Genomic DNA, 15,909 nt, shown 5'->3' with positions numbered 1-15,909 from the left:
GCACCTAAACCTGCCAAGAAGTCCTTCTGGAAGAGGCTGAGAGGTTACTTCAAGAGGACGAAGACCCATGCCAAGAAAACTGAGGTGCAGCAAGAGGACGACGACAAAGACGAAGATTTGACCAGGGGATGCTGCTTCCCCTACGTGGATTTCCTGAAAAGAATATCATTACTTTTTAAAAATAAAAATGTGAAAATGTATACTTGTGTTTTCTTGATAGGCTAAGTTATAACAGGTTATCTACACTTGATGAATTTAAAAATATTACACAAATTAATTGAAAATTCAGGTTGGGTTATTATAGGTATTCAAGCTCTTCATAAAATGTTAATAAATAGGGTACAATATCAGCCATGTGGAGAGTCCAACTGCTATGACATGACATGGCTAATATTCCAAGTCATGAAGTGAGACTCAAGACAAACATTTTCAGCAAAATAAACAAATTTGAGAACACTTACAAAAGTTCCAACTGAGGGCTTGTTCTGGACAGGTCTCAGGTAATTGCAGAGGAGCCAGGGGCTGATTTGGGATTGGGCATCTTTTCAGACCAAATCATTCAGTAAGGAATGAGTTGCTCTCGACAGGCTGGCAAACCAGTCTTGTAGGAAAGACTTTTTAGGCCAATTCCAAATCCTCCTGTAAACCCTGCGCCCTATAGACGGGTTGGTTGTTTAGCAACCAAACTGACGAGMGCACAACTATGGGGCAAAACAGACAGGATTGGCTTAGACTATTAATATGGAAACTATATTTAGTTACCAAAAGTTTCAAACAAKTACATTTGCACAATGAACACTTATCTTTTAAATGCATCATTACAGTCAGTTAGCTAATTTTAGCATAAACAGTCAAAACATGGTATCAAGATACAAGCCAATCTAGAAGAAAAAGAAACACACACCTATTTAGGCGAGGTGCTGGCTAGCGGAGTAGAAGACAGCTTGGCTGATGAAGACAGCTTGGCTGTCGAAACGTTGGTAATTACATTTTTGCATCTGAGCTCCTAGAGTGTGCGGCTCTCCTTTATTTTTAAATCAAGATGCAAGCCACCTACGATTCCCAGCATGGCAGATTCTTGTCATTGTTGCTAGCCATCTGACCGTTCAGAATCCTAACACACCTTCCAGCCACATAGATGATTTGATTGGTATAAGCAATATGGTGAAACTCTCACCTAGCCTATCAGAGGGCAAGATGGCGCTATTACCAGTTAGATTCCTCCCAGGTGCAGGCAGGGTTTAGGGGAGGATTTGGGATTGGGCCCATTACTCCTCTCTGGTTAAGTGTGTGACATTTGCTAGAAGCAAACTAATTAGAATGGTACATTCTTTAGGCATTTATGGAAAGACTTTAAAAACACACAGTGTGACAATTTAAAATACTTCAAGTCTCCTGTGGTTCCTAATGGGTAGTCATTTCACAAAAAAGGTGCTCAGGTTTTCACAAAATTTGAATCGGAAGATTGCATTTATTTAAATAGATACAAATTTGCAATGTAACAAAACTATTGGCATATGAAATTCAAACACCATTTAAATGAACAAAACATGGCTCACTTCATTTTTTTGCAGCTAGTGTCTAACACTAGTTTGTGTTGCTCAACCAAAACCCTAGCTCTGTCTCCATGTCTTTTTCCCCCATTTACATTGTTCACAGATCTTACAATAAGAGTGCTGAATAAAAATGAGGTAAMWAAGTGGTTTGAAGATTACAGATCATGCAGAACATGCTAAACAGCAACAAAAATATTTTGTTGTGAAGGAGGAAAAAGTAACAAAATACATAGAAGTGTGCAAAATAATAGAATTACACAGCTTTGCATCTTTGGTTACAAAGTAGGTTTTGAACGATTTCACAGCATTTTTTGCCCCCATCCCGGAAACAAAAGCACAAGACGACATTAGGGTAGGGGCGGGGAAGTATGGCAATAAACTGTCAATTTGAGACAAAGAAACTAGCAATTGGATTGGAAGTTGTCGTCAAAATAGCCTACCGCAGCTTCATGTTCAGATTTCCTGTCACAAGAGTTGGTGTTCACCTGTACAAACTTTGCTATGCGCATAATACTTTACACTCTATACAAAATGTACATTCAAACTAGATCTTGACTGATGCGGATAAACAATTTAATCGTAAAACAGCCCATTTAGTGTTAGACGTGTCAGAGTTTCTTTATTATTGCCTACATATTCAACTGGTTAATGCAATAAACTGCCCATTGGATGTAGGGCCAGTTATTTTTAACACTAATGACAAAAAAAAGAAGAAAAAAAAAAGTCTCAATGTTTATTTTTATATATATATATTTTTTTTTACAGTTTTTTTCTTTTTGTGAGACATTGTTCCTTTATGAAAATAGCAGCCCAGTAATAAATAAACATTAACAGTAGAACTTTAGACTGATGCATGGATTGGACTTATGTCGAAGAAGAAAATGGTGGCGCGGCTCCGAAAATAGATCTCTCCCACTTACTTACAACATGAAACTGCAAGGCTAAAAATAAACCCCTTCCCGACTCGATTCTCTTAAAAAAAAAAAAAAACTCTGGGACACGATGATTTGTCCTCGTGAGTTTCCCCTCTCCTCTGTGTGTTGCCCCTGGGTGGGGGGGGGTCGGTCAAAGCTCCAGCATGGCGCCCCACAAGAAGTGCCCCCCTTTCTCTCGCTCATACTCTCTCTCGCTCGATGATTGCATTAACACTGGGAAGGCCGAACAGCCGGCATACAGCACACACAGACACACTGAAGCACTGCTCTTGGTTGTGGTGGTCAAGCTGGTGGCGAACAAGACAATATTGTTTTTTGCTTCGTATGCCAATTTAGAATTGGAGGATGTTTTCTACTTTTTTTTCCCTCCCCCCCTCTCCTGTCACGGAGAGAGATAGGGAGGGAAGATGCACTTCAAGCGGAGTTGACGTTGGGCTGTGGTTGCTGCGAAGGCGGGGGCTGGCTGGTGTCAAGCTGGAGCTGGGGTTGAGACAAAGGCTGTAGTTGCTGGGACTGGAGCTGAAGCAGCACTTGAGGCTGGGTTTGAAGTTGCTGGGACTGGGCCTGGAGCGAAGGCTGTGTTTGAAGCTGGGCTTGTGGTGGAGCATGTAGTTGCGGCTGGCCTTGGCCCACCCCTTGCTGMGGAGGCGTGCTGCAGGAGGAGTTTGTGTCGGCCGGCCGGACAGAGAGCTGAGACAGCTGGTCGCTGTTGGCCAGGGATTTCAGCACGGCGTTCTCCCGCTCCAGCATAGAGTTCCTCTCAAACAGCTCCTTGATCTGCTCCTTCAGCACCTCCACCTCCTCGCGCACCGCGTACATCAGATGGCTTTTCACCAGGTCCTGAGATAGAAAGAAAACAAGGGACATGCTAATAGCATTTAGCTCGCCAACATTCATTACGAGAGGACAGAAGAGAAAACTCATCCTCGTCATCAACACAGCGACCAGCAAACTAGGTGATGGCGTCTCTAGATGGCAACTTATTTGAATTAGTTTAGATTTTTTTGTTAAGTACCAAGAAGAGACCTAAACCAGTGGCACCTGAGCAAATTAGTTGAGATTCAATCCTTTCCAATACAGTAGTTCCATTTCATCAACACTGTTTAAAACCAAAATGAGAGCAAAATATGATACTATAAAAATGATTATGATTCAATAAAAACCCTTACCATGGCTTGTTCTATTTTATTATCAATGGCAACAACACTGGCTCCAGAGGCACTGTAAAAGGAAGAGGAGAATATTAGAATGAAGACAAAAATCACAGGTAAATTATTCAACCAATCATAATTTTTTAKATTTTATTATTTCACCTTTATTTAACCAGGTAAGCTAGTTGAGAACAAGTTCTCATTTACAACTGCGACCTGGCCAAGATAAAGCAAAGCAGTGCGACAAACAACACAGAGTTACACATGGAATAAACAAGAGTACAGTTAATAACACAATAGAAAAAGAAAGTCTATATACAGCGTGAAAATGGTGTGAGGTGGTAAGGCAATAAATAGGCCATAGTAGCGAAGTAATTACAATTTAGCAAATTAACACTGGAGTGATAGATGAGCAGATGGTGATGTGCAAGTKGAAATACTGGTGTGCAAAAGAGCAGAAAAGTAAATAAAAACAATATGGGGATGAGGTAGGTAGATTGGATGGGCTATTTACAGATGGACTATGTACAGCTGCAGCAATCGGTTAGCTGCTCAAATAGCTGATGTTTAAAATTAGTGAGGGAAATATAAGTCTCCAGCTTCAGCGATTTTTGCAATTTGTTCCAGTCATTGGCAGCAGAGAACTGGAAGGAAAGGCGGCCAAAGAGGTGTTGGCTTTGGGGATGACCAGTGCCATATACCTGCTGGAGCGCGTGCTACGGGTGGGTGTTATCGACACCAGTGAGCTGAGATAAGGCGGAACATTACCTAACATAGATGACCTGGAGCAAGTGGGTCTGGCGACAAATATGTAGCAAGGGCCAGCCGACTAGATCATACAGGTCGCAGTGGTGGGTGGTATAAGGGGCTTTGGTGACAAAACGGATGGCACTGTGATAGCAAACTGGATGCAGTCTGAGGAGAGTATTGGAAGCTATTTTGTAAATGACGTCGCTGAAGTCGAGGATCGGTAGGATAGTCAGTTTTACGAGGGTATGTTTGGCGGCGTGAGTGAAGGAGGTTTTGTTGCGAAATAGGAAGCCGATTCTAGATTTAATTTTGGATTGGAGATGTTTAATATGAGTCTGGAAGGAGAGTTTACAGTCTAGCCAGACACCTAGGTATTTGTAGTTGTCCACATATTCTAAGTCAGAACCGTCCAGAGTAGTGATGCTAGTCAGGCGGGCGGGTGCGGGCCGGGAACGGTTGAAAAGCATGCATTTGGTTCTTACTAGCGTTTAAGAGCTGTTGGAGGCCACGGAAGGAGTGTTGTATGGCATTGAAGCTCGTCTGGAGGTTAGTTAACACAGTGTCCAAAGAAGGGCCAGATGTATACAGAATGGTGTCGCCTGCGTAGAGGTGGATCAGGGAATCACCCGCAGCAAGAGCGACATCGTTGATATATACAGAGAAAAGAGTCGGTCCGAGAATTGAACCCTGTGGTACCCCCATAGAGACTGCCAGAGGTCCGGACAACAGGCCTTCRGATTTGACACACTGAACTCTGAGAAGTAGTTGGTGAACCAGGCGAGGCAGTCATTTGAGAAACCAAGGCTGTTGAGTCTGCCGATAAGAATGCGGTGATTGACATAGTCGAAAGCCTTGGCCAGGTCGATAAAGACGGCTGCACAGTAGTCTTTCATTAATTTATTATTATGGTCATATGACGAAAATAGAGGTCTTTGGCCACTCGCACCAATGTGTTCTCCAAATAATCTCGTTAGCCTCACAAGGGGAGGGTGCTAGAGTAGCCTGTTGAAAACCGGGGATCCAATAATTGACCGGTGTCTTTTTTTWAAGATTATTTGTATTACTTGTTAAACATTTTTCTGAACAATTGTTTATTGTTTATTAGTATAAATTATTTGTAAAACGTATTTAACAGTATTTCTATTTTTTGCTAATCTTTATAAAGGGATCCAATAATTCCAGACCCCACTGTATATACTGTGCTTTTCACAAGTTGAATGTGCAACGGAAACTGACAAAACTACAGCGAACACATCGTGTGATCCTGTCCATCAAAGTTATGAGGATCAGAATGGAAATAAGTCTCAACTTTTTATATCCTCAACAATTGCATTGTTTGACGCAACCATGTATTTTAAAATCTGTCAAATGCATTCATTCATTCGACAGGTGTAATAATTCTGCACTGTGACCTTTTATCGTCTATTACCCGGTAACTCACATCTGTAATCATGAAGTGCTTTAAAAGCTGCTCATGGCACACATCAACACCATCATCCAAGACCCATTCCAATTAACATACCACCCTAACAGATCCACAGATGACGAAATCTCAACTGCACTTCGCACTAGGGCTGGGCGATATGGCCAAAATATCATACTATTTTTCTAAATTCTTGACAGTATGATGGCTTTTAAGTGAAAAAAATAATAATAAAAAATAAATAATAATAATAAATATATGTTCTAAATATGCTCCAGGGTGGCAACAATTAAGTGATTTCTCCATTCTGATTGTTTTATACCAGGGCTGTCCAACCCTGTTCCTGGAGAGCTACCATCCTGTAGGTTCTCTCTCCAACCTTAATCTAGCGCACCTGATTCTAATAATTAACTGGTTGATAAGATGAATCAGGTTAGTTACAACTGGGGATGAAAGGAAAACCTACAGGAGAGTAGCTCTCCAGGAACAGGGTTGGACAGCCCTGTTTTATACAGTTCAATTCAACCCCAAAATAATTTATAGCATTACATCAATTTCTGAATTTCCCACACTTATAATTTCCACGCTGTGCCAAACAGGGCTGCATGATATAGGCATAGTTTATTGGTGTCCTGTTGGAATCGTGGAAATATGATTATTGTAATTCAATAGTTGGAATATAGTGGGCAGCACTTTGAATACATTGTTGTTTGACATGATAAATMAATAAGCCAGGGAGGAATTAATTGTGACAGGGTAGTGTTGGTCAGCATTTCCCAGGGGATACTTCTTCATGTAGCTAGCGAGGTAGCTAACACATTTATGCTTCGACAATTCCTCTCGGATTTAGAAGATACCGTTGTACAAACATACTGATCCAGACCTACACCAGCACTGATATCAGGCTGTATTAGCTAGCTAGGTTTGCTCTGACTGATTACATTTAGCTAGCTAGCCCTTTAACTAGCAATTAGCATTAGCAGCTAACAATTTATTTTCACTTGTTAAGAAAAGACAAACTAGCTGTTTGCAGATAGTAAGCTACACAAACTAATAGAGTAATTATAGAACACTTTGAAAGCAGCATCGTTGTCACCAACATCTTCTTGCGTCTGACCATCCAGACTGAGCAAACCGCAAGTGAAGTASTCATGACTCCGTGATCGAGCAACACCAATAACTGCTCTCCTTGAGTGACAGGGGGCAGGGCTTGTTGTGGGAAGTGGCATGCAGGTCATGATGTATATCTAAATCAGGGATGGGAAACTGATGGGGGTGGGGGCCACCAAAAAACGAAACTCACGATGGGCCGCAGTGGCTCGTGGATCTGCGTATACATCCATATACACACCCCCTTGCGAGCTAAATATTTTAGCGGCCCACCTGACAGCGAAGATAAAAAAAAAAAAAAAACATACTTTAAAGTTCGTTTCCTGTAATTCTGCACATTTTGCCATGGAGCATAGAGAAAATGTTGCCGTTTTAAAGCAAGTTTGCTGCAATTCTACACATTTTGACATGAGGCGGAGAGAAGATTCTGCAAGTTTATAACAAATTTCCAGCAATTCTACACAATTTGCCATAGGGTGGAGGCAGTTTTTAATATGATAACTGATTATCAAATGGGCCCCACCCCGGTCGGTAATTCGACTTGCTTACTACATTGTTTAGATTTGAGGACTTGTGAGGTGTCTGTACCACCCGATATGGGTGTGGTTACCTTTATCAGCAAAGACTGACTGCATGGGTTGACATCTGGTGCCATTCTAATGGTCARTCCAATCAGTGTGTCAACTAACTGCACCATGTCATGATTAACACTTTCAGAAGGATGGGCAGGACAGCTGCTTCTTTTTGACGTCTCAGGCTCTAATGCGCACACACGCGCTCAGAGGTTCCCTCAAAAATAAGTGTTGATGAACACGGCGCAGCACCAGACATTGTGTTCTTTCACCATCCAAATGTACTTGTCCAAGAGGAGCGGAAGCACAGGCAGATTCCCATCAACAGGCTCCTCCAGGGAGGAATGTTCTGCCAGCCCTTCAGCCAGTACGCCGACTTTTTGTACCACAAACCTCCACTTTGGTCTCGCTGACAAGAGGATGATGGATAACGAAGGCTGAGTAAGACAAAACGTCTCACATGCAAGGAGGCAGTAGGCACACTTCCCCAAAACGTATAAAAACACAATGTACACACAAGCAAGAAGCAAGCTCAGCGCACACTCACTACACCAGACCTGGATTCAAATACTACTTGAAATATTTTATAAAATAAAATATCTGTGGTTGATTGAGCTTGCCTGTTGCAATTGAAAAGTCTTGAAAGTATAACCCCCCCCCCTCCCCCACCACATGGCCCTTCAGGCAGGCTAAAGCAAACGCTCAAAATACTCGAAAGATTTCAAATAGATCCTAACAGCCAAAGAGCAAAAAACAAACTTCACCCTACACTTCCCAAATGTGTTTCAATCAGGTCAGTTCCTAGCGTGCACACAGTCCCTCCTATAGGTTTCCTGCCTGCTGTGGGTTTCCAATGGGTCTGACCCAACGGCGCTCTCCCTCTGTAAAAGCACAGATCTTGTGGTGGGCCCCAAGCCCAAATACCTCCAGACTGGTCCTGTGCCAGTATGAGACCAAAACAATAAATCAGTTCAAATGATTAAATCAAATGCATGAATGCAATCATGGACCAGCCTAATCATTTGAAGTAGACCTAGTCATTTTCCTAAACCAAACACTTGTCATTGGTCCTATTTCACTTTAATGACAAGGAAATCTTAGACAACTAGGCTAGTAGTGCATTAATAATATTAAAAAACAACCTGTAATAAACATTGGGCTCTCTAGCGAGCTACTGTACACTAAACTGCCTAACTGGGCGTAAACCTTTAATACCAGCGTTCCTGGATTCAGAGTTGAATTTACACTAGACGTGTGACCATGAGGACACAGTGACACCTCGGTCAGTTCTGGCCAATAGGCACAGTAAATAGAAGAGACTGTGCTATTCAGTGTAAAGGACATGGGGGGGGGGGGGGCAAAAATAGCTGGTGCTGGACCAGAACAGGTGGTATTCAGCACAGGTAAGAGCTGCCACAAACTAGCTGATCATAGATCAGTCTGGGCAGTGCCCACTGCCCACTCAAATTAAGCTACTTTAAGAATTGTGGGGGGTGAAATCCTACCAATTGCATAACCCTTGCACTCCTCAACAGACCAAGAAAAATAGCTACCAAAGCCAGAATGGCAGCATGAGTGTCTAAAAGTCCTACGCAAATTGTCAAACAAACTAAATTACTCCTGAGAGTTGTGATTTTTMGGGTTGAAGGCAAAACAATGTGTGGCCAGGTGGTGTAACAAGCTCCAGTTCTCCCAAGCCCCTTTGAACATGTGATCTTCTCTTAGCCACTAGTTTCTAGTTAAAGCCAGGCCTAACTCTTTGCTAAAGCTTCGGACTTCAAAACACGTACAGTACGTAGTATAAAAGGTACGTCTCCGGCTCTACCTGGGTGAAGGTAAACAGTGTAAAACCGCCTCTGTTCGTCAGAGCCCACGGGCCTTAGGGTTGGGCTGAGATCAAACAAAAAGCTGCTCTCGTCCATTTTTGTACAAGGTAAACTCTATAAAAAGTTTACCTTGTACAATTCACTGGACCGAGCTTAAATGGAGCTTGAATTAGGGTTTGTTGTTACAAACAGAATGACCGAGACGATTCCCGAACCTCAAGGGTTCAAGAGAAGAATGCGAATCAAAAGATGCATTAGCCACCATAGAGTGGACAGTCACAAAGTGCTCCTACATTGACAGGGACCGAGGCGGGAGCAACTGAGTAGGAATACCTTGCCCCTGGCCACTGTTGCCTCATGCTATCCCTGGGATCAGTAACTTCAGTGAGAGGGAAGCCCAGTTGGGGCCTCTGGCTCAGCTTGGCATATGATAAAAACAGCTCAAAAGCGAGGCCAGTCCACATGTTCAGTATCTGCAGGTGGGCTTAACTACCGTGACARCTTTGAATGTACCTACCTGCTTCTACCATGAAAGACATTTCACAAACACGCGTGACTACAAGCAGATTCATTTCGTAACTAGAAGGAAATTGACGGAATGCGAAAGGATACACAAACACACGAGCATTTCTTCATGCAAGAGAACTGGCTATTTGGCAATCCATCTCGTTTTTACAGTGCAAAACATCAGGGGGAAACAGTGTGGCATGATGCTGAGAGACATCTGAACAATCTCTATGGTATCATGTTGAGAGAACCCAATTGGTTACCAAATGAGGTCGAATAAGGAAATGACATGAAATACAAGCCTGGCCTGTTTGCATTTCTGCCATGGAAACAAGCCCTCGTGGAAGTGTGTACCCACGGAACGCCCTACATACAGCACCTCTAAAACAGGAAGTTGAGCGCAACGCCCCTGCCATCCCGCGGTGGTGCTGGTGATGGAAACCAACTAGAGACATGCAGTACATTCCAGGTGCTTGCAGTAACAGTAAAGTCTCCAAACAACACAGCACAACTGAAAATTGGCATGTACTATTCCAGGCAGAAGTACATGATGTTACTACAGCGTCCCAGTTAGAAAGCACTCAGTGCTCTCTAAGTCAGTCAGTCAGTCAATCAATCAATGCTTTAGTGTGAGTGGGTTTCAGGCACACAGCGAAATGGCTGGAGGTGGTTGTGTGTATGAAATGACTGCCTGTGTGTACAGTTCTCCTCCGTGGCGTCTGTCAGCTGAGCGTTGCTTTAACAACGCGCTTTCATTTCCCGTCTGGTGCTCTCCTGTCAGATATAGTTCTATATGGTTCCCTTTTCATTTGTATAGAGGCTTCTCAAGAATGTCCTGCCTCCTGAAGGCACACTCCCTCTAGCACTCAGAAAGGGGTAGGTGAGAGGTCATGATAGACTGACAAATCATCTGCTTTGTAAGTGGGAGTGTTCGGGAAAGGTATTGGATTTGGCATGTTCTATTTAAATCATCCGATTATTCCTATTGATGACTTCATATTATGACTAAAAGTGGCTTGCCCTTTATAGCCACCCCTCTGTTCAGTGTCATACACTGACCAGCGTGAGTCAGTTGAGGGGAGGTTCAGGGAACAACTGTTTGTTTATGGGCTTTAGTGGGCCTTCGTGTTACTGAGAAGGCAGCTATTAATGTAGGCCTGTTGGCTGAGTGTGAGAGGTTTGGCTGGCCAACACATCTCCGCTGCCATGCTCTGTTTCCAGCCATGCACATCCACAAAGGAAAGCTCACTACTGCTGCTGAGCTGCAAACGCACTGCACCATAAACACACACACAGGCAGGCCTGTCCCATCCAGTCCAGTACCTATCACTGTGGGCCCACAGCCTGCTGCCAGACTGGAAGGCCTGGTAGAACGCAATGGAGGGGTTCCTGTGCCAACAAAAGTCAGAGAAAACAGGGAGAGAAAAAAAAGAGAGTGAGGGAATGAATCAGAGAAGACAGACAAGAGAAAGCAAGGCTCGTATTGCAAAATGTCTTGGAGGTAGAATACCCTGTGTGCAAAGCTAACTAGTTAGGAGGATAGAGGCTAATGTATGCCTAAAAGCCTTTCACTAAATTGAGTTCAAGGTAGCAAACAGAACAGTACGCAATTCACAAATATATATTTTTTTWAATTATCTTTTTAAATCACTTTGGGGGAGTTTCAAAGTGCCTGTAGAGTGAAACACACTGTACTTATTTAACTCCTAGTTTAAATCTTTTGAAAGCAGTGCAGGCAACGGAGGCTAAAACTGTACAAAAATGTAAGTGTTGAGGTCTACAGAGTAAGAACATTATATTTTGCCAACCGCTGTTGATAGGGGGGGGCGAGTTCAGATGGTTAACATTACCGCCTTTGTCCTGACTATGGGGCCTTTGAGGCCACAAGTACACTGTTTAATGATGAGACATATGAGGAGAAGGGAAATGGCCCACCCCCAAGCTACTGTTGATTGCAAAAATTGAGGTCAAATGAAAGTAAGAGACTGTGATAAGACTATGATAAGACTATGATAAGAACGGTGGTTCGGCCAAATGCAGGCTGTGAGCAACTTGCATGGATTTATTTTTTCATATTTAGAATCATTTGTTTTATTATCATCATTATTATTATTGTATATCATTATTACTGTAGGCCTATTTATTCATCTAAACCAGGGGTGTCAAAGTCAAATGGACGGAGGGCCAAATAAAAAATTTAGCTACAAGCCGAGGGCCGGACTGTTCGAATGTTCATTGAAAAWWTTTTAAATGACGCATATAGTCTAGTGAACCTAATTGAACCTACTGAAAACCTAACAAATATATTCCAATATGATCAGATAAATAAAGCAATATTTTCTTATGGCTCTGTCAGTAATCTTTAATTTTCAACAGACACAAAAGACAAATTTCCTTTATATAAAAATCCCCATAACATGAACATTAAATGAAAGAAACCGGTACGTAATATGGATCAATCAAGGCTAACCACTCCATGTAGCCATACTGATTATTCTATTTATATGAAAAGTGTAGTGCCGCAAAGTGGGCTAAAATTTACTTCAAAGAAAAATCACAATAAATAGCAATTCCTACTCATCCACATCAACTCGAATAATTTTTTAAAAATTAATTGGATGAAAACATTAACAATGATAAACTGAAAAATATAACAATGTGCCAAGTAGAAAAACTGTGGCTATAAATCAACTGAAACACAACACTCTCTTGTCTTGAAGAAAGGAGAAGTACAATAGCCAGTGAAAAAGGACAAATATTTAAGATATTGGTTAACCTTTTTTAAACTTGAACTGAGTACAGAACCTCTTTCTAAATATTCGTGATTGCACAGTAAATGTTGTAACTTGTTGGAGGTCTGAGGGTGTCACTGTGGTGTCTCCCTTCCTCTTTCCGGCAACGCTTACGAATCATAGTGTCGGGTAAAAGGCTCTGAGCTGGCAGGAGATCCATATCAGACATTGCGATGGTAGGTGTTCAGAAATACAGTAAGCCTTTCGGGCAAAGAAAGTCGAATAACCACTTCAACTCTTTAGTGTGAGATGGTTGTATTATCGCCTTCAGGCTTCATGATCAGCAGAAAAACGATTGTTCACGCAGGGTATAATGTTAGCTCAGCAGAAAAGAACAGAAACTCTGTTTGAGTGAGGGCCCTGATGGTAGGCCAACCCATTAGCCGCGCGCTATAAGGTTTGCCATTCTGATGAAATCTCGCATACTAGTCTTCATCAACTGTGAAACAAACTGGCATAAAATAACAAACTGTCTTATAAAAAGGGCTCGATTCTGTGTTATACAATTATCTTTTATCCCTCTGGGGCAGTTTGTGGTCGGGGAGGAACGGGCCGAACATCCGTGCCATATTCTGATTGACAGTGAAGGGACCAGAACTCTGGGTAAAGAAATTATAAACGATGAGCCTACCTTCAACCAGCAACCATTGCCTGCATATTTTTTGCCTCTCACAGGTTGCTATTTTTCATTTTTGACATTTTGTCTCATGGTCACAAGTTTAGATCTCATTGTGAGAAAGAGTTTGGTGTGGTGGAGTCCTTATTCCACGATGGTCCATTAACACTACTAACAGCGAAAATGAGGTCTATGTCTTGTAAGCTTTTAATTTACTCTATTTCGGTCCTTCAGCCATTCTGTACAAAGCCAGACCTGATAGACAGGACGGAGAAGGATGTTGGAATTGTCCGCAATAAACTCACTCAATTGGCTACGTCTTGTGGAAATGTGTGGTCTAGAAGCAGATTGAGAGTAAAATGTCCATATGCTCAGCACTTGAAGAAGAGTTGGACGTTCTATTTCAAGTCCTCTTTACGGCAGTTCAACTGCTTTTTTGTGCTTCAAAGTCAGCAATCGGCGTCGGAAATCAGCGGCAAGCATACCTATTTTATCAGCCAACTGTGCGCTCGGGAAACGCACTGGTAGAGAGCTTCTCTTTCATGGTCTGGCAGCTGGGAGGTGGCTCAATTTTCTTTCCGCATCTGCGTCTTCCACAGAGTCAGTTTGGTTTTAAAATGCCTTCACTGTACTGTACATATCAGAGATGACATGATCCCGACCCTGCAGCTGCAAGTTCATTGCATTCAGCATGACTCGTAATGTCACACAGAAAAGCCATTTCACACAGAAACATTCGTCTCGGATTTGTGTTTGTGTCTTCCCCTTTGCTGTCCAAGAACAAACAAATCTCTCACGAAGCTCGAACACTCTTGAAGCACCTTTCCCTGGCTTAGCCATCGCACCTCTGTGTGATAAGGCAAATCACATGCTCGTTCTAATCCGTCAGAAATGCCTTGAACTGGCGGGTGATCAAACCTTTGCTCTGATAAAGTAACTGTGCGCGTGATGATGCTCATTACATGCTCCATTTTCAAGGCTTTACCGCACACGCTTCCTGGTGTATGATACAATGTATAGCCTGTCAGTCACCTGTCCGCGTTTCCTCTTGCATCTTTTCCCGTAATCTTCGCCACCGGCAGTCGCTTCCTGGTCCAACATCGAGGTGCGAATTTATGTGGTCGTGTTCTACGTCTTTTTCTGCACTTTTCTTGTCAGTTTATTTTTTTCTTGGGGCGGCCTTGCAGGCCAGCTTGCTGACGGGGACGGAGAAGGCTGGTGTGGCCAAATTGTCCGCTAAACTTCCACTCAATATGGCTACGTCATTGTGAAATGTCGTGTCGAAGCAATTGATGATAAAATGTCCATGGCTCAGGCACTTGAAGAAGAGTGGACTTCTTTTCAAGATCATCGCGCAGCTTCAAGAATTTTCTAATAAATCACAACAACAACAAACAAATGGCACATGCGCCGAATATCCAACTGGTGTAACTTTACTCTGAAAATGCTTGTCTTACGGTTGGTCCCGTCGGGTTGTCAACCCACGAGTTTTCCCAACGGCCGCTCCATCTCATTACACATCTTGACACCTCTTCATACAAATCATGCCCGTAGTTGTGCCATGCATAGACGTAAAGCCAAAAACTCCTCTGTCACGCTTAGGCTGGAGTCCACTCGGCGGATGAAATTGAACAACTGGGCAGTCAGAAATGTCGGTGCTCTCATCCACAGCCAAGGAATATGCAATGAAATCTTTTCCCTTTTTCACAAGCTGCTCTTTAGATTGATGGACAACTGGTCTACTCCTCTCGGCAATGGTGTTTCTGCTCAGACTCACATTTAAAAAAGAGTTGCCTTTTTTTCTGGGCAAACTTCGTCACAAACTTTAATCATGCAGTTTTTTGATGAAATCCCCCTCCGTAATGGCCGGGCTGATAGCGATCTCTTCTGCCAAAATAAAACATGGCCTTGACAGCAGCCTGGCCTTGTGATTGTGCTTTTTGAACAGGCTGTCGAGATTTGAGGCCTCGTTTTAATTCCTCTGCCTTTTGTAGCCTTTGTTCCATGTCCATATTCTTGTTTTGGTCCGCGTGTTTCGTTTCATAATGTCGTCTCAGATTATACTCTTTCAGTACCGCAAACTTTCTCACACAGAAGACACACGGTTTTCCAGCTACCTCCAGTGAACATATACTCGACTCCCACCTTGTTTGAAACCCGTGTCTCAGTGTCCCCTTCCGTTTTGCCATTTTTGATGGGTATCTGAAAGTAATTTTACTGTGATGGCTGACGACTGCTGTGCCAATAAAATTGAAATGAAGCAGCCTACTGCTCGGTGCGTCACCGTTGCATTGTGGGAAATGTATATTGGTGCGTGTAAAAGTCTGCGGGCTGCCGGCTTGCTGCGGTCTGCGGGCCGGTTCTAATAATAAATCAAGATCATCCCAGGGGCCGTAAAAAACCTTCTCGCGGGCCGGATGTGGCCCGCGGGCCTTGACTCTGACATATGTGATCTAAACCAATTCTTTAAATATTCAAAACGTGTTTGTTTTATTCTGTTAAAACATTTGTTGGCTAAATTAAGTTTGATAAGTGTTTTTAATTGTGTGCTCCATATTTAGCTTAAGATAGGCCTGTATTTATATTTTAGATTCTTCAAAGTAGCCACCCTTTTCCTTGAGGACAGCTTTGCACTCTTGGCATGCTCTCAACCAGCTTAACCTGGAATGCT

General features: G+C 42.7%; 1 protein-coding gene across 1 annotated transcript in view; it reads right to left on the bottom strand.

Annotated features, from left to right (window-relative positions):
- Positions 1-1,446: 1,446 nt before the first annotated feature.
- The window catches only part of LOC111956954 (TSC22 domain family protein 2-like), a 40,495-nt gene continuing 26,032 nt past the window's right edge, over positions 1,447-15,909 (bottom strand). The window contains exons 2-3 of the mRNA XM_023977668.2: positions 3,661-3,712; positions 1,447-3,331 (exon numbers count right to left, since the gene is read on the bottom strand). Coding sequence (XP_023833436.1) covers positions 2,906-3,331; positions 3,661-3,712 — 478 coding nt within the window. The 3' untranslated portion in view covers positions 1,447-2,905. The remainder of the gene's footprint in view (positions 3,332-3,660; positions 3,713-15,909) is intronic.

Source organism: Salvelinus sp. IW2-2015, linkage group LG32 (genome assembly GCF_002910315.2).
Source record: "Salvelinus sp. IW2-2015 linkage group LG32, ASM291031v2, whole genome shotgun sequence".
Lineage (NCBI taxonomy): Eukaryota > Metazoa > Chordata > Actinopteri > Salmoniformes > Salmonidae > Salvelinus > Salvelinus sp. IW2-2015.
The sequence above is the reverse complement of the archived record's forward strand: the minus strand, read 5'-3'. Positions and strand labels throughout refer to the sequence as shown.